The following is a 27,578-nucleotide window of genomic DNA, read 5'->3' on the forward strand; positions in this document are numbered from 1 at the left end:
TGCATCTCTCTGCGTGTGTACATGCCACCTTTCCAAAACAATGCAGGAAGGCAAGATAAGATGTTTAAACCAGAGCTTTTCTTTTTCTTTTTCTTCCACCTATATGATCCCAACTCACCTGAGAACTAAAATAAGTTCTAAAATTGCTAACTAAATGACGGTGTTATTTCTAGTGCATGGCAATAGGAAAAAAGAGAAAAAGATTATTACCCTATGTTGAGCTATTTAGAGAAAGTGACACTTTAGTTCATAACTTCTGTACATTGCCTTATCTTGTATTTTATGAATTTATCTTAAAAAGGAAACTTTTTTCCTGTGGAGGAAGGGAAAGATAATTACTTAAAATGACTTTATATAAGAAAACTATGTTTAATGAAGCATAGAAGGCAATGACATATTTCTGGGGAAACAAATATTAAATATAGTATAATAGTGTACTTATGTGTATCTGTGTGCTGTGTACATGTACGGTGCACACATGTCATATCACCTGTATGGAAGTCAGAGAATCATTAGTAAGAGCTGGTACTTTCCTTCCATTTGGTGGGTCTTAGAACTTGAACTCAGGTTGCAGACTTGGTGATAAATGACTTTATCAGCTGAGCCACCTCCCTGCCCCTAAAAACATAAATATTTAAAACTTGTAAAGTTTTAAATTCTAAGTTACCACTATATTCTTCCTTTATTATAATTACTTTCACACCAATCTTTTCATATTTCCTGGGTATGAGAATTCCCCATGACACATAGTTCTCACATACAGCATGAGGGTCCTAGGCTTCAACTAAGAACTCAGTATTTATAAGGGATTAGAAATTAAAGGGGTATCGACCTGGCCAAATTTGACAAGGAGTTCAGTGTGAAGATGAAAGACAGCGAATACCTACTGTTGGATTTGGGGGAACTCCAGAGGACCTGGCATATTATCAGAGGGATGAACACGTCCTGTGGAGTCTTTGTTCAAGACTCAGCTCTTCCCAAATCCTAAGAAAGTATGTACTGGTGATACATGATGCCCTTTCCAAGTAGGCTTCCTGAAAGTCTGCCCCATAGTGCTTCCATTTATACTTGCCCTCTTAAAGTTTTTATCCAAAATATATATTAATTATGTGGACACCTTCTACACCAGTTCTATTGAGTAAGATCAGGCTATCCCACAAGGAGCCCCGCCTTGTTATTTTACTGCAAGGTTCCTTCTTCCCCAGAGATACGCCATTGTTTTTGGTCAAGGTTTTATGGTCAGGAGGCAGGGAAGTGCTGATAAAGCAGCTCTGCACAGGGCTCCTCACTGAAAATGCACACTGCCCTGGTTTGTATGTGGAAAGCTCAGTCAGACATAAACCCAGAGAAACCTCATGACACCAGGCAGTGTACTACAGGACAGCCATGGTTTTTGTAAAAGTGGAAAAGGACTATAATGTAGATGAGTCATCAGGATTCCTGGAAGTCTAGAACACAAGAGTATCAAGTGTGTACCTCCAGATAGATATTTGCCATGCTGAAATATGCCCTGGAAATGTTGTTCTGTATAGAAAATATCACCATAGTTGCACTTAGCATAGGAACAGCTATTTCTCATTATTTGCTCATCGGAGAAGAATCTCCCTGAATTCTTCTAACATACATCAGGTTCATCACCAGCTGATAGATCTTGTCTCCATTGTTAAAAACAAATGAAAGCAGCAAGTGAATGAATTATTCTGGGGAGAACATTTCTATGAAACTGTGCAGGTAAGAATTCCTGCCACAATTACATGTGAGTCAGTGTACTTGATGAAAATCGCAAGCTTATGGCAAAGTATTATTTATGAAATACATGCACTCCATAGTAAGTTGAACTGGATGTTGTTTAAATTTCACAAAATAATAAAGTTTGAGGATATAAAATGTTCAGACACAGATACGAGCTCTATGTTCCCTGACAATTTCTCTAAGGTAATCTGAATATTAGGAATAAACAAAAAGGCTTAGAGTAGAAGATATTAATGTCGCTAACAGTAGGTTTTAGAGGCTGCTAACCTCCATATTGAAACTGTACTAGTAGATGCCTCTTCAAATATATTAAAATATTTACAATAAATAAAGCTATGAAGCCTAACGGGTATTCTTTGTTTGTTGTTTTTTAATTTTTGTCTTTTATATTATCTTGTGTCTACAGAGGCTGCCCACTGCTTTCTTTTTTTTTTTTTTTTGGTTCTTTTTTTCGGAGCTGGGGACCGAACCCCACTGCTTTCAATGCTTTGTTTTCTACTTTGGCTTTCCCTCCTTTATTTCCAGGAAAGATTACTCTCCTAAATCCTTTGATAAGGAGGATGTTACCTGTCTGTACCAGCTTATGGTAGTATATTTCAGAACACCTCAGACTGTATAAAACCAAAGGAAAATGAGTGTTGAAGAAACCATCATATTGCAGCCTAAAACATGAGTCCTTCTCTTTGTAGATGTTGATGAAGAGAAAATTGGTTATCCCTTTGAAAAACTGCATATAAACAAAGTTCCAGAAAAATCGGTTATGCAGAAAGTTTTTCTTATTTCTGTCACGAGCTATGCTTTGAAGAAAGCCAGGTTGCCTTTAACACGTATGTTTCCCAAAATCACAATCACTCCTCATCTTTCCCACTCAGTTCTTGAATACAAGGATTGATGATTGAGAACGCCTCCCACTTCTTTTAGGTCTCACGACCCCGGGATTACTCCAAGGGAAAACTACACCTTGAAAATTATGTCTAAAGAAACAAATTACAGAAATATAAAAAGTTACACATTGTTTTTACATTGAGCTCCTCTCTATGCAGGACACTTTTCAGCAGAATTAATTTTCCAAAAAGGAGTTTACCACCACTGCAGCAGATTTCTTAATCAAATACATTATACACATGAAATCTTGATTTGACAATTTTACTTAACCTGAAGATGTTCTGGTTGTGTTTGTGCTACTATCTTCTGCTGGAGCAGCCTAAAGAAGATGATCTGAGGGGGATCCTAACAATGGTGCGTGAAGTCTGTATTCTTAGCAGGAAAACAGCACTGGGTCAGCTCCCAGTGGGTGTGGGGAACTAGATATTAGCAAGGTAGTTGGCTTGAGAATTATCCTAACAAGAGCATGGCTGCAGGCTTGAAAAAAGTTCTACTAATTATTTAAGGTGGGTAAAAAGCCAATTTTACATTTGGGGGATGGAAATTTGTTCCATATTCAAGGACAATTTCTGCCTGAATCGGAAGCTTAGTGTTTCCCATTCCCATATCACCTTTTAGAAAAGAAAGAACAGTTTGAGATTTACCCAATGTTCAAACAGAAAAGGCTTTTCTTAAAAGATTAAACTCAAGAACTAGAAGAGGAAGTCGGGGTCATTGCCAGGCATGCCTTTGTTTAGTCCCTATATTCTCAAGCCACACCAGGCAGGACAGTCAGTGTCCTCGCTCTGCATGATTCTGTGGTATCTGGAATGAGAACCAGTGTATATACATTTCGGCTGACCACACAGCTTGCCTTTTCATTTTTATAGACAAGAGACCTATGTTAGGAAAGCAAGCATTTAGGGGGCAAACGTTGGCCTAAGAATCAACCTTAGTCACTTTAATGAAGATACCGATTTTCGTTATTTTGGGGATTATGGAATTCAAACAGTGACAGTGAGAAATGGCAAAGAATGACGGTGATACTCCAGGGCTCTGTGTTCAGTGGTCTGAACTCTTTAACCACAACTAATGCAGCTATGCCTGAAGACCAGGGTGCTGGACATTCTTACTACCAGGTAGCTTTGTACCTACCTCAAAGCCAGGGCTCACAGGAGACTGAGAGATGAAGTTGAGAGAGCAAAGAGTAGGCGAAGGAGGAGAATAAAAAGGAGAAAAAAGAGAAAAACAAGGTTACTAGGGAAAAGCATATTAGTCAATGCTGATTAACATGCATGCACGTGCTATCAGACCAAAGCAAAATGCTGCTCTAATCAGCTTTGTGGACACACCAAAGTCCAAACTGGAAAATGCTTTCAAAGTTTTAAAATTTGAGTGGAACAGGAGGTACTAAGTCACAGATGCAAAATGTTTTGAGATGTGAGTAGTGGTTTAAAAAAAAAAAACATGGTCTTAGTGATGAGGGATGGTGTTTGTACCTCATTGAAAACAAATTAGAGTCAAAATGAAGTATTTTTGACCTTTAAGCAAAGGATTAGGTTTTCTTCAAAATAATTCTGGCTCTCAATATGAAATGAAGAAAAAGGTCATTAGAGCAATCAAATATTTCATAGCTGTTATTTGCTTGCAGTCAGTTGAAAGTGAGCTGGGAAGCATAATCACAATCTGTCTGGGGATACCTGGGCTGCCCAAAGTAAGAGCTTCCAGAAGACAAAGGCAGGTAGTGATTAGATGGCTTGGTGGTTGAGGGTCATGGCTACTTTTCCAGAGAAGCTGAGACCGATTCCTAGCACCCACATGGCGGCTCACAACTGGCTGGAAATCAAGTTTTCAGGGAGCCAGTGCCTGTCTATCATTCTGCTGACGTAAGGCATGCAAGTGTACCACAGATAAACTCCAAGCAAAACACCCATACACATAACATAAAATTTAAATATCTTAAATTATTTTTAAAAAGAGTACAGATACATCTATCGTGCATTTTCTTTCTTTGTTGATTTCTGATTTCACCCTAAGTTAAAATATCGTTTGAAAGTAAAAATACATTTAAATTTTAGAAGAAATACTTCGATTACATATAAAAAATTAAAAAGAGAACACTTAATTGGAAATTTACATTGAATGTATTCTTTTTATCTCTATTTTTAAGACAAAAGAAAAGATGTAGGGGGTTGATCCATTTGATATCCAGAAACCAAAACAAAAATAAACTCTGGTTGAAAATATTCTACAAAACCTGTAGCAATGCCCTCTGATGTTAGTGATTTTCTTCCTTCCTTTTGCTAAGTACGCTACAGAGCCTTCAGAAAAATCATATTACTTCTATCTGAGATCTCTCTATCTTGATTTGCAGTAATGGGGCCATTTACTCGGGGGCACTGAGAGCTGTATACAGTTAGACTGAGGTTTTACCGAACTAACTTGGCATCTAGCACTATCTCAGCTGTTTGTGAGTTGATGAGTAATATCTGGGAACAAAGGGATAATGACTTCTCATTTGAACACAGACCTAAACATGGCTTTTCAGGGAAAACCATGATCTTATACGTACATACTATTATAGGCCAGAGAACCAAACCAAACCAAACCAAAAAAACCAAGTTTCTCAAACTCCAAAACCATATGTACATGGCATCCAAAACTCATCGTTCTCTTCACTATTGGTCCTGAGGGCCTCTCTGTCTGGTCTCACGTCAGAATTCACCTTTCAGATTATGGTGCGTAGGATGGACAAGGCAAGATGCATTAACTCAGTACCTTACAATGTTCCAAAATGTACTTGTCTCACAAAATACCCATGGGTTTTATGAGGGAAAAGGTAATTTCATGCTGATTTAGTTTAAAAACACGGACTTTATTATTGTAAAAGTCCTTTGACCATTAATTATGCTTAGTAGCTACCATAACTTCCACTACATGGGTGCTCCAAGAAGAATTTAACAATTTTATCCATACATGGTTGATTTATTTGCAATTTTTTGCATGGGCTTGTGTGTTATGTGTATGCATATGTGTCTGTGTGAGTGTGTGAATGTGTGTGAGTGTGTGTGTGACTGTGTGTGTGTGAGTGTGTGTGAGTGTGTGAGTGTGTGAATGTGAGTGTGTGTGTGTGACTGTGTGTGTGTGAGTGTGTGTGAGTGTGTGAGTGTGTGAGTGTGTGAGTGTGTGTGTGTGTGAGTGTGTGAGTGTGTGTGTGTGTGTGTGTGTGTGTGTGTGTATGTGCACATTAGTGTTTGGATGCATGCAGGGGCCAGATGTTGACTGGTGCTTTTCCTGGATTACTATCTTCTCTATACTTTGAGGCTGTCTCTCATGAGATCTCACTGCTTGCACACCCTCTCTCCTGCTGAGCAATGGGATTATTGGTGGTCAATTATGCCCATGTAGCTTTAATGTGAGTGGTGTGGGTCTTAATTTTGGTCCTCAGACGTGTGTTATAAGTGAGTGATCCACTGAGCTTGTCTTGTTCAAAGAAATTCTGTTAAATAACTTTTTTTTAAAGAAAAACACTAGAAAACAGACAACACCATCTTTTCATCTGGTTAAGGTAGAATCATCAAGAGTTTCCACAGATCACCAAGAAAGAGACTCATATAGCAATGCCCATTCCACATGTGTGTGCTACAGGACAACAGTTTCTCTTTTGCTTTGCTGTGGCTTAAAGGAATATCATATGAAATATAATGTGGTGTCTTTAGCAAAACCTACTAGACAAGACCATGGCAATTAAAAAAATAAAAAATAAAAACCGTGAATTTCAGCATGCCATGGCACATTAGTTTTCATATATTTATCTAAGGTTTACTATTTGCTAATGAATAATGGCAGATTTCTGACCATATTTCTAAACCTATTTTAACTAAATTAAGGGAATCTTGTGATGTAATGAGTAATAACTGTAATGTTACATGTTAAGTTGTGATAAACATCTCTATGACTTTCTACTTTGGACAGCTATAATATAATTTTTGATCACTGATTCTCAATCTATGGGGCATGAACCCTTTGGAAGTCACATATCAGATATTTACATCACTATACATAACAGTAGAAGAATTATAGTTATGAAACCGCATCAAAATTATTTTGTGGGACCACAACAGCATGAGAAACTATATTAAAAGGTCACAGACTTAGGAATATTGAGAAACACTGATTTAGATAACTTTTTAAATTCACTTTACATCCTGATCATAGCCCCCTTCTTCCTCTCTTCCCAGTCCCACCGTGGTTACCCTCTCCTTCTCCTCAAGGAGGGGGAACACACCCTTGGGTACTACCCAACCCTGGAGCATCTGGTCTCAGAAGGACTAGGCACATCCTCTTCTTAGATAATTGTACAGTTGTGATTTATAAGGGTATATGGGTTATTTATGAGGGTATAAATTTTTTTAACCTTTATTAACTTGAGTATTTCTTATTTACATTTCGAATGTTAGTCCCCTTCTCGGTTTCCAGGCCAACATCCCCTTAACTGCTCCCCATACTCCACACATTACAACCCTCGCCACAACAATCACGTTCACTGGCGGTTCAGTCTTGGCAGGAACAAGGGCTTCCCCTTCCACTGGTGCTCTTACTAGGCTATTCATTGGTACCTATGAGGTTGGAGCCCAGGGTCAGTCCATGTATAGTCTTTGGGTAGTGGCTTAGTCCCTGGAAGCTCTGGTTGGTTGCCATTGTTGTACATATGGGGTCTCGAACCCCTTCAAGCTCTTCCAGTCCTTTCTCTGATTCCTTCAACGGGGTCCTGTTCTCAGTTCAGTAGTTTGCTGCTAGCATTGGCCTATGTAGTTGCTGTATTCTGGGTGTGTCTCTCAGGAGAGATCTACATTCAGTTACTGTCGGCCTGCACTTCTTTGCTTCATCCATCTTATCTAGTTTGGTGGCTGTATATGTACAGGCAACATGTGGGCAGGCTCTGAATGTGTGTTTCTTCTGCCTTTGTTCTAAACTTTGCCTCCCTATTCCCTGCCAAGGGTATTCTTGTTCCCCTTTTAAAGAAGGAGTGAAGCATTCGCATTTTGGTCATCCTTCTTGAGTTTCATTTGTTCTGCGCATCTAGGGTAATTCAAGCATTTGGGCTAATATCCACCTATCAATGAGTGCATACCATGTGTGTTTTTCTGTGATTGGGTTACCTCACTCAGGATGATATTTTCCAGTTCCATCCATTTGCCTATGAATTTCATAAAGTCATTATTTTTGATAGCTGAGTAGTATTCCATTGTGTAAATGCACCTCTTTTCTGTATCCTTTCCTCTGATGAAGGGCATCTGGGTTCTTTCCAGCTTCTGGCTATTATAAATAAGGCTGCTATGAACATAGTGGAGCACATGTCTTTTTTATATGTTGGGGCATCTTTTGGGTATATCCCCAAGAGAGGTATAGCTGGATCCTCAGGCAGTTCAATGTCCAATTTTCTGAGGAACCTCCAGACTGATTTCCAGAATGGTTTTACCAGTCTGCAATCCCACCAACAGTGGAGGAGTGTTCCTCTTTCTCCACATCCTCGCCAGCATTTGCTGTCCCCTGAGTTTTTGATCTTAGCCATTCTCACTGGTGTGAGGTGAAATCTCAGGGTTGTTTTGATTTGCATTTCCCTTATGACTAAAGATGTTGAACATTTCTTTAGGTGTTTCTCAGGCATTTGGCATTCCTCAGCTGTGAATTTTTTGTTTAGTTCTGAACCCCATTTTTAATAGGGTTATTCGTCTCCCTGTGGTCTAACTTCTTGAGTTCTTTGTATATTTTGGATATGAGTCCTCCATCAGTTGTAGGATTGGTAAAGATCTTTTCCTGACCTGTTCCTTTCCATTTTGTCTTAACAACAGTGCTTTTTGCCTTACAGAATCTTTGTAGTTTTATGAGATCCCCTTTGTGGATTCTTGATCTTAGAGCATAAGCCATTGGTGTTGTGTTCAGGAAATTTTCTCCAGTGCCCATGTGTTTGAGATTCTTCCCCAATTTTCCTTCTATTAGTTTGAGTGTATCTGGTTTGATGTGGAGGTCCTTGATCCACTTGGACTTAAGCTTTGTACAGGGTGATAAGCATGGATCGATCTGCATTCTTCTACATGCTGACCTCCAGTTGAACCAGCACCATTTGTTGAAAATTCTATCTTTTATCTGTTCGATGGTTTTGGCTCCTTTGTCAAAAATCAAGTGCCCATAGGTGTGTGGGTTCATTTCTGGGTCTTCAATTCTGTTCCATTGGTCTATCTGTCTGTCTCTGTACCAATACCATGCAGTTTTTTATCACTATTGCTCTGTAATACTGCCTGAGTTCAGGGATAGTGATTCCCACCAAAGTCCTTTTATTGTTGAGGATAGTTGTAGCTATCCTGGGTTTTTTTGTTATTCCAGATGAATTTGCAAATTGTTCCGTCTAACGCTATGAAGAATTGGATTGGTATTTTGATGGGGATTGCATTGAATCTGTAGATCACTTTTGGTAAAATGGCAGTTTTTACTATATTAATCCTGCCGATCCATGAGCATGGGAGATCTTTCCATCTTCTGAGGTCTTCTTCAATTTCTTTCTTCAGAGTCTTGAAGTTCTTATTGTACAGATCTTTTACTTGCTTGGTTAAAGTCACACCAAGGTACTTTATATTATTTGGGACTATTATGAAGGGTGTCGTTTCCCTAATTTCTTTCTCGGCTTGTTTCTCTTTTGTGTAGAGGAAGGCTACCTATTTATTTGAGTTAATTTTATACCCAGCCACTTTGCTGAAGTTGTTTATCAGGTTTAGTAGTTCTCTGGTGGAAATTTTGGGATCACTTAAATATACTATCATATCATCTGCAAATAGTGATATTTTGACTTCTTCTTTTCCAAACTGTATCCCCTTGATCTCCTTTTGCTGTCTGATTACTCTGGCTAGAACTTCAAGAACTATATTGAATAAGTAGGGAGAGAGTAGGCAGTCTTGTCTAGTCCCTGATTGTAGTGGGATTGCTTCAAGTTTCTCTCCATTTAGTTTAATGTTACCCACTGGTTTGCTTTATATGATTTTTATTATGTTTAGGTATGGGCCTTTAATTCCTGATCTTTCCAGGACTTTTATCATGAAGGGGTGTTGAATTTTGTCATATGCTTTCTCAGCATCTAATGAAATGATCATGTGGTTTTGTTCTTTACGTTTGTTTATATAATGGATTACGTTGATGGTTTTCCGTATATTAAACCATCCCTGCATGCCTGGGATGAAGCCTACTTGATCATGGTGGATGTTTGTTCTGATGTGCTCTTGGATTCGGTTTGCCAGAATTTTATTGAGTATTTTTGCGTCGATGTTCATAAGGGAAATTTGTGTGAAGTTCTCTTTTTTTGTTCAGTCTTTGTGTGGCTTAGGTATAAGAATAATTGTGGGTTCATAAAAGGAATTCGGCAGTGCTCCATCTGTTTCAATTTTGTGGAATAGTTTGGATAGTATTGGTATGAGATCTGCTATGAAGGTCTGATAGAATTCTGCACTAAACACATCTGGACCTGGGCTCTTTTTGGTTGGGAGACCTTTAATGACTGCTTCTATTTCCTTAGGAGTTATGGGGTTGTTTAAATGGTTTGTCTGTTCCTGATTTAACATCGGTACCTGGTATCTGTCTAGGAAATTGTCCATTTCCTGCAGATTTTCAAGTTTTGTTGAATATAGGCTTTTGTAATAGGATCTGATGATTTTTTGAATTTCCACTGATTGTGTAGTTATGTCACACTTTTTATTTCAGATTTTGTTAATTTAGACACACTCTGTGTGTCCTCTCTTTAGTCTGGCTAAGGGTTTGTCTATCATGTTGATTTTCTCAAAGAACCAACTTTTTTTTCTGTTGATTCTTTGTATGATCCTTTTTGTTTCTACTTGGTTGATTTCAGCTCTGAGTTTGATTATTTCCTGCCTTCTACTCCTCTGGGGTGTATTTGCTTCTTTTTGTTCTAGAGCTTTTGGGTGTGCTGTCAAGCTGCTGATATATGCTCTCTCCTATTTCTTTCTGCAGGCACTCAGAGCTATGAGTTTTCCTCTTAGCACAGCATTCATTGTCCCATAAGGTTGGGTATGCTGTACCTTCATTTTCATTAAATTCTAAGAAGTCTTTAATTTCTTTCTTTATTTCTTCCTAGACCAGGCTATCATTGAGTAGAGCATTTTTCAACTTCCATGTATACCTGGGCATTCTTACCTTATTGTTATTGAAGACAAGTTTTAGCCAGTGGTGGACTGATAGGACAAATGGGATTATTTCTATCTTTCTGAATCTGTTGAGACCTTTTTTATGACCTACTATATGGTCAATTTTGGAGAAAGTACCATGAGGTGATGAGAAGAAGGTATATCCTTTTGCTTTAGGATAGAATATTCTATAAATATCTACTTCCATTTGGCTCATGACTTCTCTTAGTCTCTCTATGTCTCTGTTTAACTTCTGTTTCCATGATCTGTCCATTGATGAGAGTGGGGTGTTGAAATCTCCTACTATTATTGTGTGAGGTGCAATGTGTGCTTTGAGCTTTAGTAAGGTTTCTTTTATGTATGTAGGTGCCCTTGTATTTGGGGCATAGATATTTAGGATTGAGAGTTTATCTTGGTGGATTTTTCCTTTGATGAATATGAAGTGTCCTTCCTTATCTTTTTTGATGACTTTTAGTTGAAATTCGATTTTATTCGATATTAGAATGGCTACTCCAGCTTGTTTCTTCAGACAGTTTGCTTGGAAAGTTATTTTCCATCCTTTCACTCTGAGGTAGTGTCTGTCTTTGTCTCTGAGGTGTGTTTCCTGTAGGCAGCAGAATGCAGGGTCCTCATTGTGTATCCAGTTTGTTAATTTATGTCTTTTTATTGGCAATTGAGTCCATTGATGTTGAGAGATATTAAGGAATAGTGATTATTGCTTCCTGTTATATTTATATTTGGATGTGAGGTTATGTTTGTGTGCTTTTCTTCTCTTTGTTTTGTTGCCAAGAAGATTAGTTTCTTGCTTTTTCTAGGGTGTAGCTTGCCTCCTTATATTGGGCTTTACCATTTATTATCCTCTGTAGGGCTGGATTTGTAGAAAGATATTGTGTAAATTTCATTTTGTCATGGAATATCTTGGTTTCTCTATCTATGTTAATTGAGAGTTTTGCAGGATACAGTAACCCGGGCTGGCATTTTTGTTCTCTTTGGGTCTGTATGACATCTCTCCAGGATCTTCTGGCTTCCATAGTCTCTGATGAGAAGTCTGGTGGAATTCTGATAGGTCTGCCTTTATATGTTACTTGACCCTTTTCCCGTACTGCTTTTAATATTCTTTCTTTATTTTGTGTATTTGGTGTTTTGACTATTATGTGACAGGAGGATTTTCTTTTCTGGTCCAATCTATTTGGAGTTCTGTAGGTTTCTTGTATGTTTATGGGCATCTCTTTCTTTAGGTTAGGGAAGTTTTCTTCTATGATTTTGTTGAAGATATTTACTGGTCCTCTGAGCTGGGAGTCTTCACTCACTTCTATACCTATTATCCTTAGGCTTGATCTTCTCACTGAGTCCTGGATTTCCTGTATGTTTTGGACCAGTAGCTTTTTCCGTTTTACATTATCTTTGAACATTGTGTAGATAATTTCTATTGAATCTTCTGCTCCTGAGATTCTTTATTCTATCTCTTGTATTCTGTTGGTGAATCTGTATCTGTGGCTCCTTTTCTCTTCCTTTGGTTTTCTATAATCCGGGTTGTTTCCCTTTGTGCTTGCTTTATTGCTTCTATTTCCATTTTTAATTCCTTCACCTGTCTGATTGTGTTTTCCTGGTATTTTTTCAGGGATTTTTGTGATTCCTCTCTATAGGCTTCTATTTGTTTATTTATGTTTTCCTCCGTTTCTCTATGGGAGTTCATGTCTTTCTTGAAGTCCTCCAGCATCATGATCAAATGTGATTTTAAATATAGATCTTGCTTTTCTGGTGTGTTTGGATATTCACTGTTTGGTTTGGTGGAGAATTGGGCTCCGATGATGCCATGTAGTCTTGGTTTCTGTTGCTTGGTTTCCTGTGCTTGCCTCTCACCATCAGGTTGTCTCTGGTGTTAGTCTTGTTCTGCTATTTCTGACAGTGGCTAGACCTTCCTATAGGCCTGTGTGTCAGGAGTGCTGTAGATCTGCTTTTCTGTTTTCTTTCAGCCAGTTTTGTGAACAGAGTCTTCTGTTTTCGGGCGTGTAGTCTTTCTTGTCTACTGGTCCTCAGTTGTTCCTGTGGGACTGTATCCTGAGTCCACCAGGCAGGTCACTTGGAGCAGAAATTTGGTCTTACTTGTGGTCCCAAGGCTCAAAATGCTAGTGGGGGGCTGCTTTTGAGCTCTCTATGAGAGCGGCAACCAGGAGTGCCTGCGCTGCCTTTTCCTGGAGCCCCTGCACACCGGGGTCCCAGATGGCATTAGGTGTTTTCCTCTGGACTCAGAAATGTGGGCAGAGCATAGTCTCTTCTGGCCTCCCAGGCATGTCTCCCCTCTGAAGGTTTAGCTCTCCCTCCCATGGGATTTGGGTGCAGAGAGCTGTTGATCGGTCCCTTCAGGTCCAGGCGGTGTCTGGACCATGGGGGACCTGCTGCTCCAGTGCCCCTTTCTTCCGGTTCCCAGAGGCTGTATACAGTTTCCTCCTGGGCCAGAGATGTGGGAAGGGGTGGGCAGTATTGGTGGTCTCTCCCGCTCTGCAGTCTCAGGAGTGCCCACCTGTTCAGGCAGTGAGCTCTCTCTCCCACGGTTTTGGGAGGGTATAAAGTTTTATGTTGACATCCTGACAAGGTTTTGTATATATACACATGGAACTTCTTTCCAGATAATATGCATAATTCTTCTAGCCTCCTAGACAGTTCACATCAGTTCTCTCCCATCCCATATCCCACTAAGAGAAAGCATGATTTTCCTGTTCTTCAACCTAAATTGAATTTGCCTCAAATGGAATTCACACCCTGAATTCAAAAGTAAAGACTATTTGGTATATCCTTCTTGTTTGACACAGGGGTCTCATTATGCTACTCACACTGGCCACAAAATCGTATGTTCAGTCATTGTTGTCTCCCTGCAGCTCCTGATTGGGAACTATGGGCATAGGGAACTACTACCCCCCCCACCCCTGAATTGATTTCTTTATTTACCATTGCTTTGTGAAATTCACCTATGTTGTTGAATGAATAGTAATTCCTTAATCACATTGACTATATAGACATAACCTACTGAGTTACTGTTGTTTTCGTATATGTGTTTTTAGTGCTGGAAACTACACTCATGAAATCTCAAAAATACCCTTGCCTAAATAAGACCTGAATCATGACAATACCAGGTGACATGCCAATATGGACAGGGAAATCTCACAAGGCTCCACCTGCCCAATCAATGGCTTCTGAGAGAGGACAAGCTTTCTATGGGATGAATTCCCTAATAAATTACTCTATTCCAAGTGAAATGTGTTCTTAATTTGAATAACTCTTAATTTCTTGATTCTTTTCTTTTTTTCTCAGTGATTTAAGTTCCTTTACAAAAATTTTTCTATTTTGGGTATTTTTATTTATTATTCCTTCTTACTTCATAAAAAAATCAGGGTGTACCTAAACTTTATTTGCATGTTGTTTGAAGCAGAGTTAACCAGGTCCCAGGTTAGATCTGATGGAGCACACCCTTATTCCTAGCACTTGAGAGGAAGAGGCAGAGACAGGACGACCTCTGTGAATTCCAGAGCAGTGCTGTCTACCTAGTGAGGTCAAGGATAGCCAGGGTGACATAGTGTATATATTGAGAGCTTGCCTCAAAAAAAAATCATATTTTCCATAGATATTCAATGAATTCCAGAAACATTTACTCAGAAGTCTATAGTTACCTAATAGCTATTCCATTAAACATAAATCAACCAGGCTATTTGTTTGAAGGTTCTGGTTTAATATAATTCTCTACATGTGTGATGCCATATGATCTTAAAGGTTTATATTTAAAGGTTATATAGCATTATATTCTATGTATCTTCATATGTTACAATTTTTCAGTTTTATTTTATATCAGAATTCTTGATAGTAACACTATTGACATTTTCTTAATTTCAATGCCCTTATCCCAAACATTCTGCCTTGCAATTATAGTTACCCCTACTGCAAGTGGTGTAACTTAAAAAGAAATAATGATTTTTGATTTCAAACTCAACCAAAGAACTTCAATGCAGAGTTGGTAGTGGTTAATTATTTTAAAATAGAAATTTTAAGTAATTATTTTTTATAAAAATATCCCTTTATTCTAATTGATTCACACATACAGGATTCCCTAGAATTACATACATATCTTCTGAATATTACAAAGTTATCATATTCATCTAAGTACTATAAGGATATAGTACACAAATAGTTTCGGCTAAAAACAGAAGGCAATGTCAGCAAAAACGCAACATAAGAATAAAGATGAATGAGTATCTGACATGTGACTTAGTATATTACAAAATTTGTCTTTAAAGTCAGAAATACTTTCCATGCAACAACAATCACACACTGTCATATATAACTCCAAAACTTATATCCACTCAAATTTAAGGTGGATTTACTTGACCTTAGTAGTCCTTACCTTTGCTTTTCATCAATTTCTGTAATAACTATGCTATAACGTACCAGTGAATAGTTAGTGATAAGAGAAAGTGGGGCTTTAAGCCATTAGCTGTTTCAGAACTTCATTCTTGCTGTAAATAACTTATACAGCCATCATCCTATTCTTCTGTTAATGCTTGGAAAATTAATGTCCCTAACAAATGCTTTCATAGAGTCCATCAGCAATTTCATAGGTACAGAAATATTTTAATAATGAAGTGCAATTATTTTCATGGCACTTGGAAATGCCCAGTGATAAACTCGTATGAATGGCAGGAATGCCAAGCAGGAGGGCTTTGGTGTTTTCATAGAGGCAAATTTCAGATCACAGCTCAGAAGAAATATTGACTCTGCTACACATACTTTAGGACTCTGCAGAGGAGACCATCTTTTGCAACATGAACACATTTGTTCACGCTGCTCAGGCCTTATGACCATGATGAAGCCTCACATGTTTTTCAGTTTCACAAAGCTCAGGGAAGAAAGCAAACTCAAAGCTGTTGGATATTTGATGAGGCACTGACCAACCTACAACAGAGACCCAGTGAAAACACAGTCATCAACACAGGAGCTGCATCTCCCTCCCAGCATGCCTCCTGGCCTGACACTGATATCACAACATCCCCCAGATTTCTCAAGCAAGCGGGGAATGCATAAACAGCAGATCATACCAGTAGAGGCTCATCGGGGGCACTGGTGGAGAACTCCGCAGACGCTGTGCGGACAGTACCCAGTCCAGTGAGGGAAACATTTGAGAGCCTTCTCCTTCTCACTCCACTGCAATTGTTGGGGATTTTAAATGCACATCTCTTATGGTAATTCAGGCCACATCCTGAGAAACAAACATAAAAATAGCTCTCATTTCACCAGAAATTAAATCTATTCCATCATTACTTATAAATTAAGAATTTGAAAACATAGCACGACATCAATTTGTCGCGATGCTACTTGGAAATACAAATTTTTCTTTGTGCTTTCTCTGAGTCTGTTCCTTATTTTAACATGGTTTTCAGATTCTCTTTTGTAAAAGTTCAACAACTTCCCTGGTTGTTTGGTTGTTTAATTTTCATTCATGCACTTTTTTTTGATATTCTGAATATAATAAAGTTAGGTTTCAAGAGATCCACAAATATGTTTACAAATACATTGAACCATTTTTAGCTCCTATCATTTTAAATGTTTATGGGCAGACAGAGGAGAAAATTAATCATAGTTCATCACAAGTTTGGGTGACACTGATCTTAAGCTTGTCTCTGCAATTTGAGTACATGACCCTGAACAAAGTATTTTTTCTCAATTAAAGATGGGAATCTGTAAAATGGAGACAAAAATAACTACTCCACAGAATAAAGATACTATAAAGTACATACACTTGATGGTTTCCAGGTAACAGATAGATGGAAACATATCTCCCCCTTTGGGAGGTTTTATTATATATATATGCATGTTCCTCACATAGCTGGCACCTGCTGCTCAGAATTTTCTTTTATGTCACAAAATAGGTCCTACAGCTTTTCATAAAACATACTTTACAGATTTGCCACCCAGATATGAAGAGCTTAATGAAGCTATGATCCTGGGCTCCCTGTGTGAGAGAAATGAGATGTGTTCACTTTCTCATGCTTCTGTGGGTATGTAGAATGTAAAAGTTATGAGGTCCTGAAAGTGTCTGTAACAAAACTTCAAAGAAATGCCTGGGAGGATAGGTACTTTGGCAGTTAAGTGTCCTTATAGGCCTGACAAGGGCAATGAATGGCTACACAAGAGAGGGGGGGAGGGAGAGATAAAGATACAATGGAGACCCAGAAAATTTGGAGATGACATGAAAATTGGGTATTGGCTGAGGAAAGACTCTCATTGTGCAGAGCCAGGCTAAGAGAGACCATCTGAGCTATATACAACCAGCAAAGCCATTAAAGCAGGGCTGCCTAAGTCAGTTAGAGAACACACCATGCCACCATGTAGCCTAGATGCTGGATATGAAGCTACAAGATTTGATATTTGCATTTCTGGGTATGGGTCTTGTTTGGTATGGTGACTCTTCTTTGTTATTGTTACCGCATCCTTTTGAATCTGAATGATTACCCTGACTCATTAAGGGTTGAAAGTATGTAACCAACAAACACAGAAGCAAAAACAAACAAAACCCTCATTTTACAGCTAAGAGGAGACATGGATTTGGAACCCTGACAGACGCTGGCATAGTGAGGTTATGTCACTTCTTACTAGGAGACTCAATACACTTTGCATGATGAGACTGGCATACACATTTTCGGCATCTAGGACAGAGTGTGACAGTTTGCAATTGGAATGTCTACTGAATGCTCCTGTGTTGATGACTGCCCAGCAGGCAGACTATTCAAAGGTATAGGAATGTTAGGAGTAAGGGACTTAGTTAGAAAAATAAGTCACGGGGACATGCCTGAAAGTGTACATTTGTCTTGAATGCCAACCTCTCAGCTCTCATGAGGTGAGTGATACTGCTTAGCTGTATTCTTTGCCCTGCTGTTCTGCCTCCTTGTTGACCCAGAGTCAAGTGAGCATGGACTTAAACCCCTGATACTGGGAGTCAAGCGTTATATTTCCTTCTTTAAAGTTCTCCAAAATGTTTTGTCAGAGTGGAAGAAATCTAGTCAAAACAACACACCCAAGGCATGGTTTCTTCTAGATTTGCTCTCTGTGAGTTTCCATTCCACTGGTAAGAATTAAACAATTACGGTGAGATTATTTACAGGTTTTATTCCGAAAGGGTGACCATAGTGACTCGAAGCACAGCATTTTCCCAAATAGAGACCACAGGTAACGGATGCATGAGTCCTTGGGACTGCAGAGTGGTGTTTTTGTACACTGAGCTGTCCAGTTCTCTTTGGGAAAAAGCTCATACCATTGTGTGAAAACACACATGGAAGTCCCATCATCCCATTCATCATCAGGGTGATCGTGGGTAGTTTGATTAACCATCTAAAACTCTGGATCCTGTTAAAGCAAAGTATTGCAAGTTCTGGCTTACATAAGATGGAAATCTTAGTTTTCATTTCTGGCTAAGATACCCCATGCACTACAGTATGGAAACCTTCCACTTGAGGAAAGAGGTGAGAACTTATAGATGAGGTAAAGAATGTTAAAATCAAAGAACTTTAGAACTGAACAAAATATTGCATAAATGGAGACAGATATCAAGATGACAGGAAAATGCTTACGAGAGAGGACGGTGTCATCTGAAGCACACGGAAGCAGCAACTTCAGCTCACATTAGGTGTGGAGGGACAGAAAACAACTAACTCACCTTCACATTTAAGGCCTTGGCGCACCAGTCCCCACAGCATTTCTCCACAGTGATCACAGAAAGCAGGGGCTCTGTATGAATGAACGAAGAGAGCGTGAGGCCGGATCTGGAAGTCTTCGAAGGTGGCTGAAGCTGCAGAAAGAGCACAGTGCAAGACAGATTGAATGGATACACCCATCTGCAAACAGGCATGCCAGGTGAGGGAAAACTAGCCAAACGCAGTGCTGTATATTCGGGCCAGCCTTTGGCAAAGTGTGTATTCAGGGATAACTTGGGCTACATGACACATAGACTTTACACCTTACAAATCATACAGAAAATGATAGGCAACATGGCTTGTACTTTCATTCATTAGGTTTTATTCTGAAACACAATGTTATGCTTGGTGGCACAACAGTGTCTTCGACTTCTTTTTCTGCATGGCAATCTTCCTTTCATACTATTTCAGTAACAATAAATTGCTAAAGGAAAGGGAGGATGGCATGATAAGCTATTTGCTTCCTGCATGGCTGATATATATATTAATTGAAAATATTTTGTTTGTCACCCCTAATGAGGAGCTGCTGACTGTTGGTAGCTCCTGGGAGAGGGAAGAGTCTATTTCTTCTAAGAGTATTGTCCCTGGTTGGTTGACCATGCTCCAGAGGATGACTCACACCCATGGATTTATGGGGATCATGAATTGGACTCAGAAGTCATGAAGCTGGGAAGCAATAGGGGAGTGAGGGTGAATCTGTAAGGAAAAAAGGGAGTGGAGAGGAAGTAGACTGTGATCAAAATACATTGCCTGCTTGTATAAAATTCTCAAAGGATTAATAAAAGCATTATACTGAAAGTATTTTGCTTCTCACCTAAGGTATTCAAATATATTAATGAAATAAAAAGCGACAGCCTGTATTTAAACACTGTTTTCAGGTAGGACAAACAGTGTGAAGAGGAGCATTAAAGTGTAATTGGAGCAGAGAAGTCCGATTACACCCTGAGGCTGACCATCTTCTTGGAGGGATACAGATGGATTAACACTTGAAAACTGATACCAAACATTAAAAGTGTAACCTCCAAATAACCCCGACACTTCCTCATGAGCAGATCAAATCGAAGGATTAATAGGAATGGACCAGCCATGGTTTACTCTGAGAAAAACATGGATAAACTACGTGTGTGATGGAGGGTCCTTTTGTTCTTTTCTAAGTATTGCCTGTTTAATGAAGTGCACATAAAAGACAGCTAATGCACATGAGCTGAGCTACACTGCTCTATGGACATTTCTGTATTATAAAAGTGGCCCACGTTTCTGCTATTCTTCAAACTAAGAAGGATAAAGCGAAAGACTGGTAGAGTTGCGTCTTTTGGATTTCTCCGCAGTTGTAAGCTCATGTTCAGTGTTCACTACTAAGACAGACAGTGCACTCCTGGCAACCAGGATTGCTGCAGGAACCAGACATCACCTATGAGGTATCACACATAACCACCATGAACCTCGCTATCTCCCTTCAGAGGGGAGAAGGGTTGCATGACCATGGGATTCTCTAGCTCCTTAAAACCTGAATCTCCACTAAGAATAGAAGACGATCCTGGAGACTTGACTCCTCAGGCTTTATACCTAGTGAATTTTGGAGAAAAAAAAATGTTGCAAATCAGAGAACGTGTTGATTAACAATATTATCGACAATGCTTTTCTAAATCAATCAGTAAAAAGTATGGTTATCATTCAAGGTACCAATTTATACACACTGGTGATTGGGTTAAAATGTATCTAATCTAGAGAATGCTAAATTCTCCTTAAAATTGATCTCTTGAACTCATGAGCAATTTTCCCCAAAACCATTAAAGAAAACACATGAATACACTGTGCCAATCGTTCATTCCTAGTCCCCTTCACCATGGAATCCACCCTTTCCAGGACCAAACCACTATGACAATACTATGACAGTAATTAGTTGAATAATTATTGTAGTTTTCAAAATAAGAAACGCTAGAATTTGACAATACAAATAGCAAGCTGCGTAGAGACATTTTAGGAATTAATCAGGAAGAATATAAATAATTAAACTAAAGATTTTCAATGACACCTCCCCCTGTAATTTATGGCAGCTAGATTTGTGGTGGTTTTTTTTTTTGTTTTTTTAAAGGGGAATTAACATTCATAAGCAGTTAGCACCCTTGACTTATGTTTAAATGCCACATTACTAAAGTTCAATTTTAATATTCTCCTGTTAATTTTAGAATAATTAAATACATTTTTAAAATAAAACTACTAAGCATGGTGAGGTTTTTGCATCCATTTGAAATCAAAGCACAACATCCATTCATTATGAATTTACCTGTGCTGCACCCTGGGGGAAATCAGCATTAGCTGAGCATATGCATGCCGGCTCGCCTAATCACAAAATCGCACTTCAGAGATAATCACCTAGCACAGGCAAACAAAGTGAAGGCTGCAATTCCATTTCATTTAAGTTTTGGAATCAAAATGGACAGATAAGAATAGGAATATTAGCATGTCTAGAGATTCCAAGAAAGGAACAATGAGCCTGTCATAATCAATCAGCCGACCTAAATTAAAACGATATGACAGGGAAACAAACTGAGCACAATGGGCCCTCATACTGGTATTTGTGTCTCTTTGATTTGCTCTATTCACAGTCTATTGTTACACTCCAGCATGCAAGAGAGGAGAAAATGACATGCTTTCCTTAGTCACTGAGCGTTTTAAACAGGTAATTGAGCCAAAAATCTTAATATAATCAGTAGTTCTTTACAGGTTCATTATAAATTGTTGGACAAAATGGACTAAACTGGTTAGCAGTACAGAGGAAATGAGGCTTCTGAAGCAAAATAAATCATCTCTGGAGGTCAAAACTATTTGCATAATAAAGTAAAACAATGTCAGATCTTCCAAGATTTTCAGTAAATTTTTAAATGGCTATTTTGGCAATTTGGAAGCAGCATTAACTCTTTGCAGCTGTGACAGTTCGGGACTGATATTTGAGAAAGATGTGATTAACATGCTTTAAACACCATTTTATTTGATGTTTTTACAAACAATCTAAGATGCTGATACTGTTACCCCACTGTACATAGAGAAAACTTGAACAGAAACGAAGGTGCAACACTGGGCAATGTAGAATCTGGACTCAGCCAGTCTCGACAGCAGAACTGTACAGACTCAGTTATCACTCCTTAATATTTCTATAAAAATGAACTATAGAAGTTTATTTATTGTTATTGAGAATGGTATTTTCAAACAGTGTTATTATGTGCAGTGGAACAAGGTAGTCCCAACAAAACAGGAGTTGCTCTAAGTTCAAGGTAGACTAGTACACTCAAAGTACTCATCCAGGTCAGCACTGGCTATAAAGAAGATGCTGTTTCCAAAGACCAAAAAGAAAGCTGGACACTGCAACCCAATGGGACATATAACCTTCAATAAGTATGCATTCTTATATCAGAGGCAGTAAAAATGTTGGAGAAATTAAAAACTTTCATTTCTGTTCATCTTTTAAAACATATCTTGCATAAAATTTCTGATCTCAAATCCATCCTGTCTACTTAGTTCGAAGTTACAACCATTGTTTAAAACAATGGTAATTCATAGATTCAAATGAGTTGTAACTTGTGCCACATGATAACCCATGATAACACGAGTCCTCAAGTCTAGCTCAAGAAAAAATGCTTTGAAGGTTCTCATAAGTCTGGAGACATCTTCTTCCTTAGCATATAGACTATTTGAAGAAGGGTCTGAATGCCAGGACCTCACACACACTCACACTGTTGTTGTATCAGCCTCCCAGCCCTCAAACCTAAGTGTGACAGACACACAAAATCATCTTTTGCTACTTGCTGTTTTCCAGAAAGGATGGCCCCTCTCTACATAATTTTATAGCATTTGTAAAGACTTAACTCATTAGAAAGTGTTTATCTAGATCCTCCAACACTCCTTTGTAACCACTACTCACTGTTCAGTTCTAATCACAAGCCTAAAATGTAAGCTTTTCATGCCTTCTAAAGTCAATCCACACACGTGACAATGGCCTAAAACACAGAGTTCGATTATATCGTACTTTATTGATCATGTTTTGGATTGACTGATACAAAGCCTACTAGGCAATGACTGACTGAAGAATGCCGTCTGTTAATATGAGTTATAACCAGCCCCATGCATAATCAGAAAGTGTATCAATGTCAGTAGAGAAAGAAGTTGTGAGTTCTTGAGTCTGTCTCTGAAGGCATCCTATACCACTCTGCAGGACAGGTAGTTTAAAACACAGGGAACAGAAAAAGGAGGAAAATATTTAAGACATGCATAATAAGATTATCTTTGTATAATTACTATGTCTTCTTTATACTTTTCTGGTACGCTGTGATGAGGGTTAGCTAATTTGATTCCAGACTGCCCTTTGGTACCTGAATGATTCCAACAGATAACTCCTGCATCCAGAGGACTGAGACACATGCCTCAGTGACAGGAGGATAAAACCTGGGCTTGTCTACACGCTGCTCCCTCCCACCAATCCACACGAATCTGTCCTTATGGGATGGATTAACATCCTTCTACATGTCACTTCCGTTACAAATTCTCTCTTCATGTACAAATGCTGGAATCATCCTCATCTTGCAGAGTTTATTAATCCTGGGAACAGTAAAGAGATCTAGGGAGAACCCATAGCACCCAACGGCAATGTCATTCAATGGGTTTTGTGTGAACCATGTCTTCACATAGTTGAGAAAAATTTAAAAAAAATTCTTCTTTTGATTTAACATCTTATATTGAAAATATGTGTGAGTTGTAATGACAAAAACATAGGGTGCTGCAAAAATACCATGCCAGAAATCATAGCAACCATGACAACAAAGGAACATATAGTTAAAGCTACTGATTAGGCAGCTCAGATGGTTCTGGAAATTTTAAGTGAGTGACTCAGTAAGAAAAGATGGAAAGCAAAGCAGGATGTGTTGCATTACAAGCAGGTACTAACTGTTATTTTGAATAAAACACAGTAATAAGAGACAGAGAGAAAGAGAAAGAGAGAGAGAGAGAGAGAGAGAGAGAGAGTTCTACCTGCAATAGCATAATGTAATGCAAATTAGCAACACAAAACAACTGACTTTAATAAAGGATAAACTAGTGTGAATTGTGTAAACAAAAAGGAAATGCATCAGAGGCAGAAGTGGCCATGCAAGGGCAGATGAGTTAGAAACACAAGGAGAAGGCTGAAAGTGGGGGGAGGGGAGGACGTTCTGGTAGCTCTTTATGTGGAGACATGAGAAAAACAGGAGCCTGACCCACCACAGATAAGAGTTTAATTCTAAAGTACAAAGTGAGCCAAACAATCCCATGGCATTGTGCTTTAGTGCCTTCTAGAACAAATGGAGCTACTTTAAGAAAACAGATGAAGGAAGAGCATGTTCCAGAAGAAAATCAAGTTTAGGAGACGTAACCAGATTGTCCAAGATTCAAGGTCTTTAAATTAATATTTTTTGTTATCGTTGTCTTTGTTCTTCCAACAAGGTTTCTCTGTGTAGTACTGACTGTCCTGGAACTCAGTCTGCAGACTAGATTCGCCTTGTACTAAAAGATCTGCTTGCTCTGCCTTTCAAGTGCTGGGATTAAAGGTATGGGCCATCAGGCACGGCTGTAAATGAATAATTTTTAACAGACCCCAGTAAATAGTATTTGAGGTCACAGAAGCTGACTCTCATGGAATCGACTATATAAATTCTTTACTTTTATTTTTTATTTTATGCACATGGGTGTTTTGCCTGCGTACATATCTGTGCATCATGTGCATGCCTGGTGACAGCAAAGGACAAAGATGGAGCTGATGCCCAGGAGTGCAGTTAGATTTGTTGTGTGGATGCTAGGAATTGAGCCATGGTCCTCTGGGGGCCCAGGCACATTTTCTAAATTATTTATTTTTTGATAATATAGTATATTTATACCATCCTCCCTTCCCTTTGCTCCATTTGTTATAGAAGGCACTAAAGCACGCACATATATGTTTTCTTAAAGTTGCTCCATTTGTTATAGACGGCACTAAAGCGCGCGCGCACACACACACACACACACACACACACACACACACACACACACATACACAAACACCCCTAAATGTATAAGTAAGTACAACTTACTCATTTTGTTTTGTGTGTTGTCAGGGTTGGTCATTTGGTATTACATAAGCCCTGTTGTACTCTTACCTGTATGTTTCCCACTCATGGCACTCCTTACATGCCTGTAGTTCCTTTTTCTCTGAGGGGGTGAGGCATCCTAACTTTTAAGGAAATCTTATTGTGTCTACTGAATACTTTCTAAAGTCTTCCTCCACAAGAATAAAAATATTTTAATAAAGAATAAAAGTTCTACAGAAGAGGAAGGAAAAGATTTAGCCCTACTTGAAATAAAATATTTTATTAAGTGACGTTTTAAAATAGTGTGTAAGAAGAACTCAATAGAAAGGCATAAATAATAATCTAGAGGCATAGCGTACACATGAATTTAAAATATGCTAAAAGCACAACAGATCCACAGAGATGGGGCATCCTATAAAAATCATTCGTAATTAAAAAACATGGGAGATATACACCTTAGAATCTAAGCCTGGAGTCAGAGCCTCTGGAAAAAGGAGGCTCATGTTAAGTCCTGTGCACATTAGTGAGTTTATCATACCCTGGTGGTGAGTTCCAAACTCAGGTAATATAGATGGCCCTGATCAAACTCTGTGAAACCCTAAACAAAACCAGAACTAATAAACAGGGGGGTAATTTATAGGGAGGAATGGGGTCAGAGCTGATATGAAAAACAAGACAGGACACTTATATAGTGTACTTGTATAGAAGAAGGAAAGAACAAAAAAAAGTAAAAAAATTGTTATCTTACAGTCTTTCATTCAGTATAGTCACAATAGATTTACTTGCAATAATTAAAAGTCAAAGTCACAAAAAGCTAATTATTTTTACTGATTTCAGGTATAGAGCATATAATCACAGTACTCAGAGGAACATTTGTAAATGTTTCATAGCAGTATTAGTTCCTATTCAAGAGGTTGTTTGCAATGTACTCATGAAGGGTTAGAGTTAACACCCAAGATGCCTCATTTTCCTTTTCACAAGGCTTTGCACTCCGTAGCCATCATAAAGCATTTATTTCAGAGTTCGAACTTAGCCTAAATAGCTACAGAACAGATATAAGAAGTATTTGTTAACTGTGATAGATAGATGGATGGATAGATGATAGATAGATGGATGGATGGATAGATAGATAGATAGATAGATAGATAGATAGATAGATAGATAGGAGACAATACAAAATGAAAATATTTTAGTATATCTTGGTCCACATTGAAACAAGCTTGCTAACAATCCCTTTAGAAAACTTCCTTCTCCCACCATTATTGGTGAATGCTTCTTTATTGTAAACATCTCCCCTTATGTTTTGTAAGAAGGTAGCCTCATCTTGCTGAATCCTAACTGTTCTATACCTCAGCTCCTCAGCTTAGAGAAGCTTCCCTGATCTTGCTGCATGCTCATCACCATCTGTGGTAAAGTCCCACTTTCTCTGAGCTATACCCTCGTGAGCATAGTTTTATTAATCAATTAGTTCTTTGACAATTTAATGCATGTTTATACTGAACATATATGTACACGTGTATATATGTATGTACATGTGTGTGTGTGTGTGTATACACATGTATATGGAGTAGTGAACCATGAGAGGAAGCTTAGTCCTCTGTGGAGCTAATGTCTTGAAGCCATGGAGACCCTGAAGGGAAGGGGGGGAGCTTCGCCTGCTCCTAGCACCAGGCCCCTGTCACATAGTCGCAGCCCCCCTATAGATTTGTGGCTATCAATCATAAGGGCAATGCCCCAAGCCCTTCCACATGTAGATGAGGAACACCTCACAAAGACAATAGGAAAAGAGACGTGACCTGCGGTCACGTAGGCTCAAGACAGTGATCTCCACGCCTCAGAACCATAGACCTTTTCTTTTCATCAAGATCCACTGTAGGGAACCATGAAGAAGGCCTTTGCCTACAGAGCCACATGTAATCTCTAGTAGAAGGCCTCTCTGCACTCCCAGCCATAATCCACAACCACAGCCAAGCCTGCTGCCTTCAAGCTAAGGACTTTCCCTTCTGTGACAACCCAGAGCTCACCTCCCCAACCCCCACCTGGGCTAAACATAGTCCCCAAGCCCATGGGCCCCCAAGTCTATTCTCAGCTCTTCTGAGACTCCCAGCAGTGGCTGAATGTCCAAGAGCCTGAGAACCCCACAGCCCTGGCCTCTTCATAGGCCCAGGGGCCCCTGAGCCCTTTCTGGCATCCCTACATATCATATGGTGCTTTCCCACCCCAAGAGAAGTATTTTGGTGCTCTGCTAAGGCCCAGCACCCCCACCCCAGAGGCAGCATTACTGTTTGTTATCCCCCTTACCTCCTCTTATCCACTTTCCTCTTCAGACCCACTCTCTCCCTTACATATCTCTATCTCACATTCCAATCTATTTGTTTTGTTTTGTGACAGATTTAGTGAAGGATATCAATGTGATTGACCATGGATTTGGAGATATTCATTGGCACTTCCTCGTCTCAGCAGTGAATGAACAACTGAAGAGGTCTCATCCTTTCCCAGAATCAGATGTTCAGCAGTTAGGAGTAAGACGTTGTAAGCCCTTTTCCCATCCATGAGTGATTGTTGACAGTCAGTCTTGTTCAAGCTCAATAGAGAATCCTTCAACTTCTGTTGAGTTCCTTAACACAGTGGTTGCATCATGCATAAAGAATGACACTTCATACTCATTCCCCCTGTCTTCCACCTCTGACATTCTTCCCATCCCTTCATCCCCAGGTTCTCTAAGCCTTCGAGAGGATGTTTTAAGCATCTCCCTTAGGGTTAGGCTCTCAGCCATCATTCATTTTCCAAATCATAGGCAGCCATTTGCTACAAAGAAAGGCTTCTATTATTATAACGGATGGGAGTAGGTTTTATCTATGGGTATAAACATAGAAATCTACAAGTCAGTTTGAAACTTTGTCCATTGAGTAGTAACTATTGGTCTTGGGTTGACA

At 39.0% G+C, this 27,578-nt stretch overlaps 1 protein-coding gene and 1 long non-coding RNA gene across 3 annotated transcripts in view; one reads left to right on the forward strand and one right to left on the reverse strand.

Annotated features, from left to right (window-relative positions):
* Prkd1 (protein kinase D1) overlaps positions 1 to 27,578 on the reverse strand; it is a 313,382-nt gene that overhangs the window by 68,101 nt on the left and 217,703 nt on the right. The window contains 3 exon segments of one of the 2 annotated variants that reach the window (NM_001276715.2): positions 3,772 to 3,795; positions 15,896 to 16,056; positions 18,511 to 18,642. In NM_001276715.2, the coding sequence (NP_001263644.1) occupies positions 3,772 to 3,795; positions 15,896 to 16,056; positions 18,511 to 18,642 (317 nt within the window). 2 annotated transcript variants of the gene reach the window in all.
* On the forward strand, positions 1,619 to 27,308 carry LOC120103532 (uncharacterized). Its single transcript, XR_015623012.1, has 2 exons — positions 1,619 to 1,731; positions 27,034 to 27,308. It is a non-coding gene; the product is annotated as an uncharacterized LOC120103532 (long non-coding RNA).

This window comes from Rattus norvegicus, chromosome 6, assembly GCF_021556685.1.
Source record: "Rattus norvegicus strain SHRSP/BbbUtx chromosome 6, alternate assembly SHRSP_T2T, whole genome shotgun sequence".
Classification (NCBI taxonomy): Eukaryota; Metazoa; Chordata; class Mammalia; order Rodentia; family Muridae; genus Rattus; species Rattus norvegicus.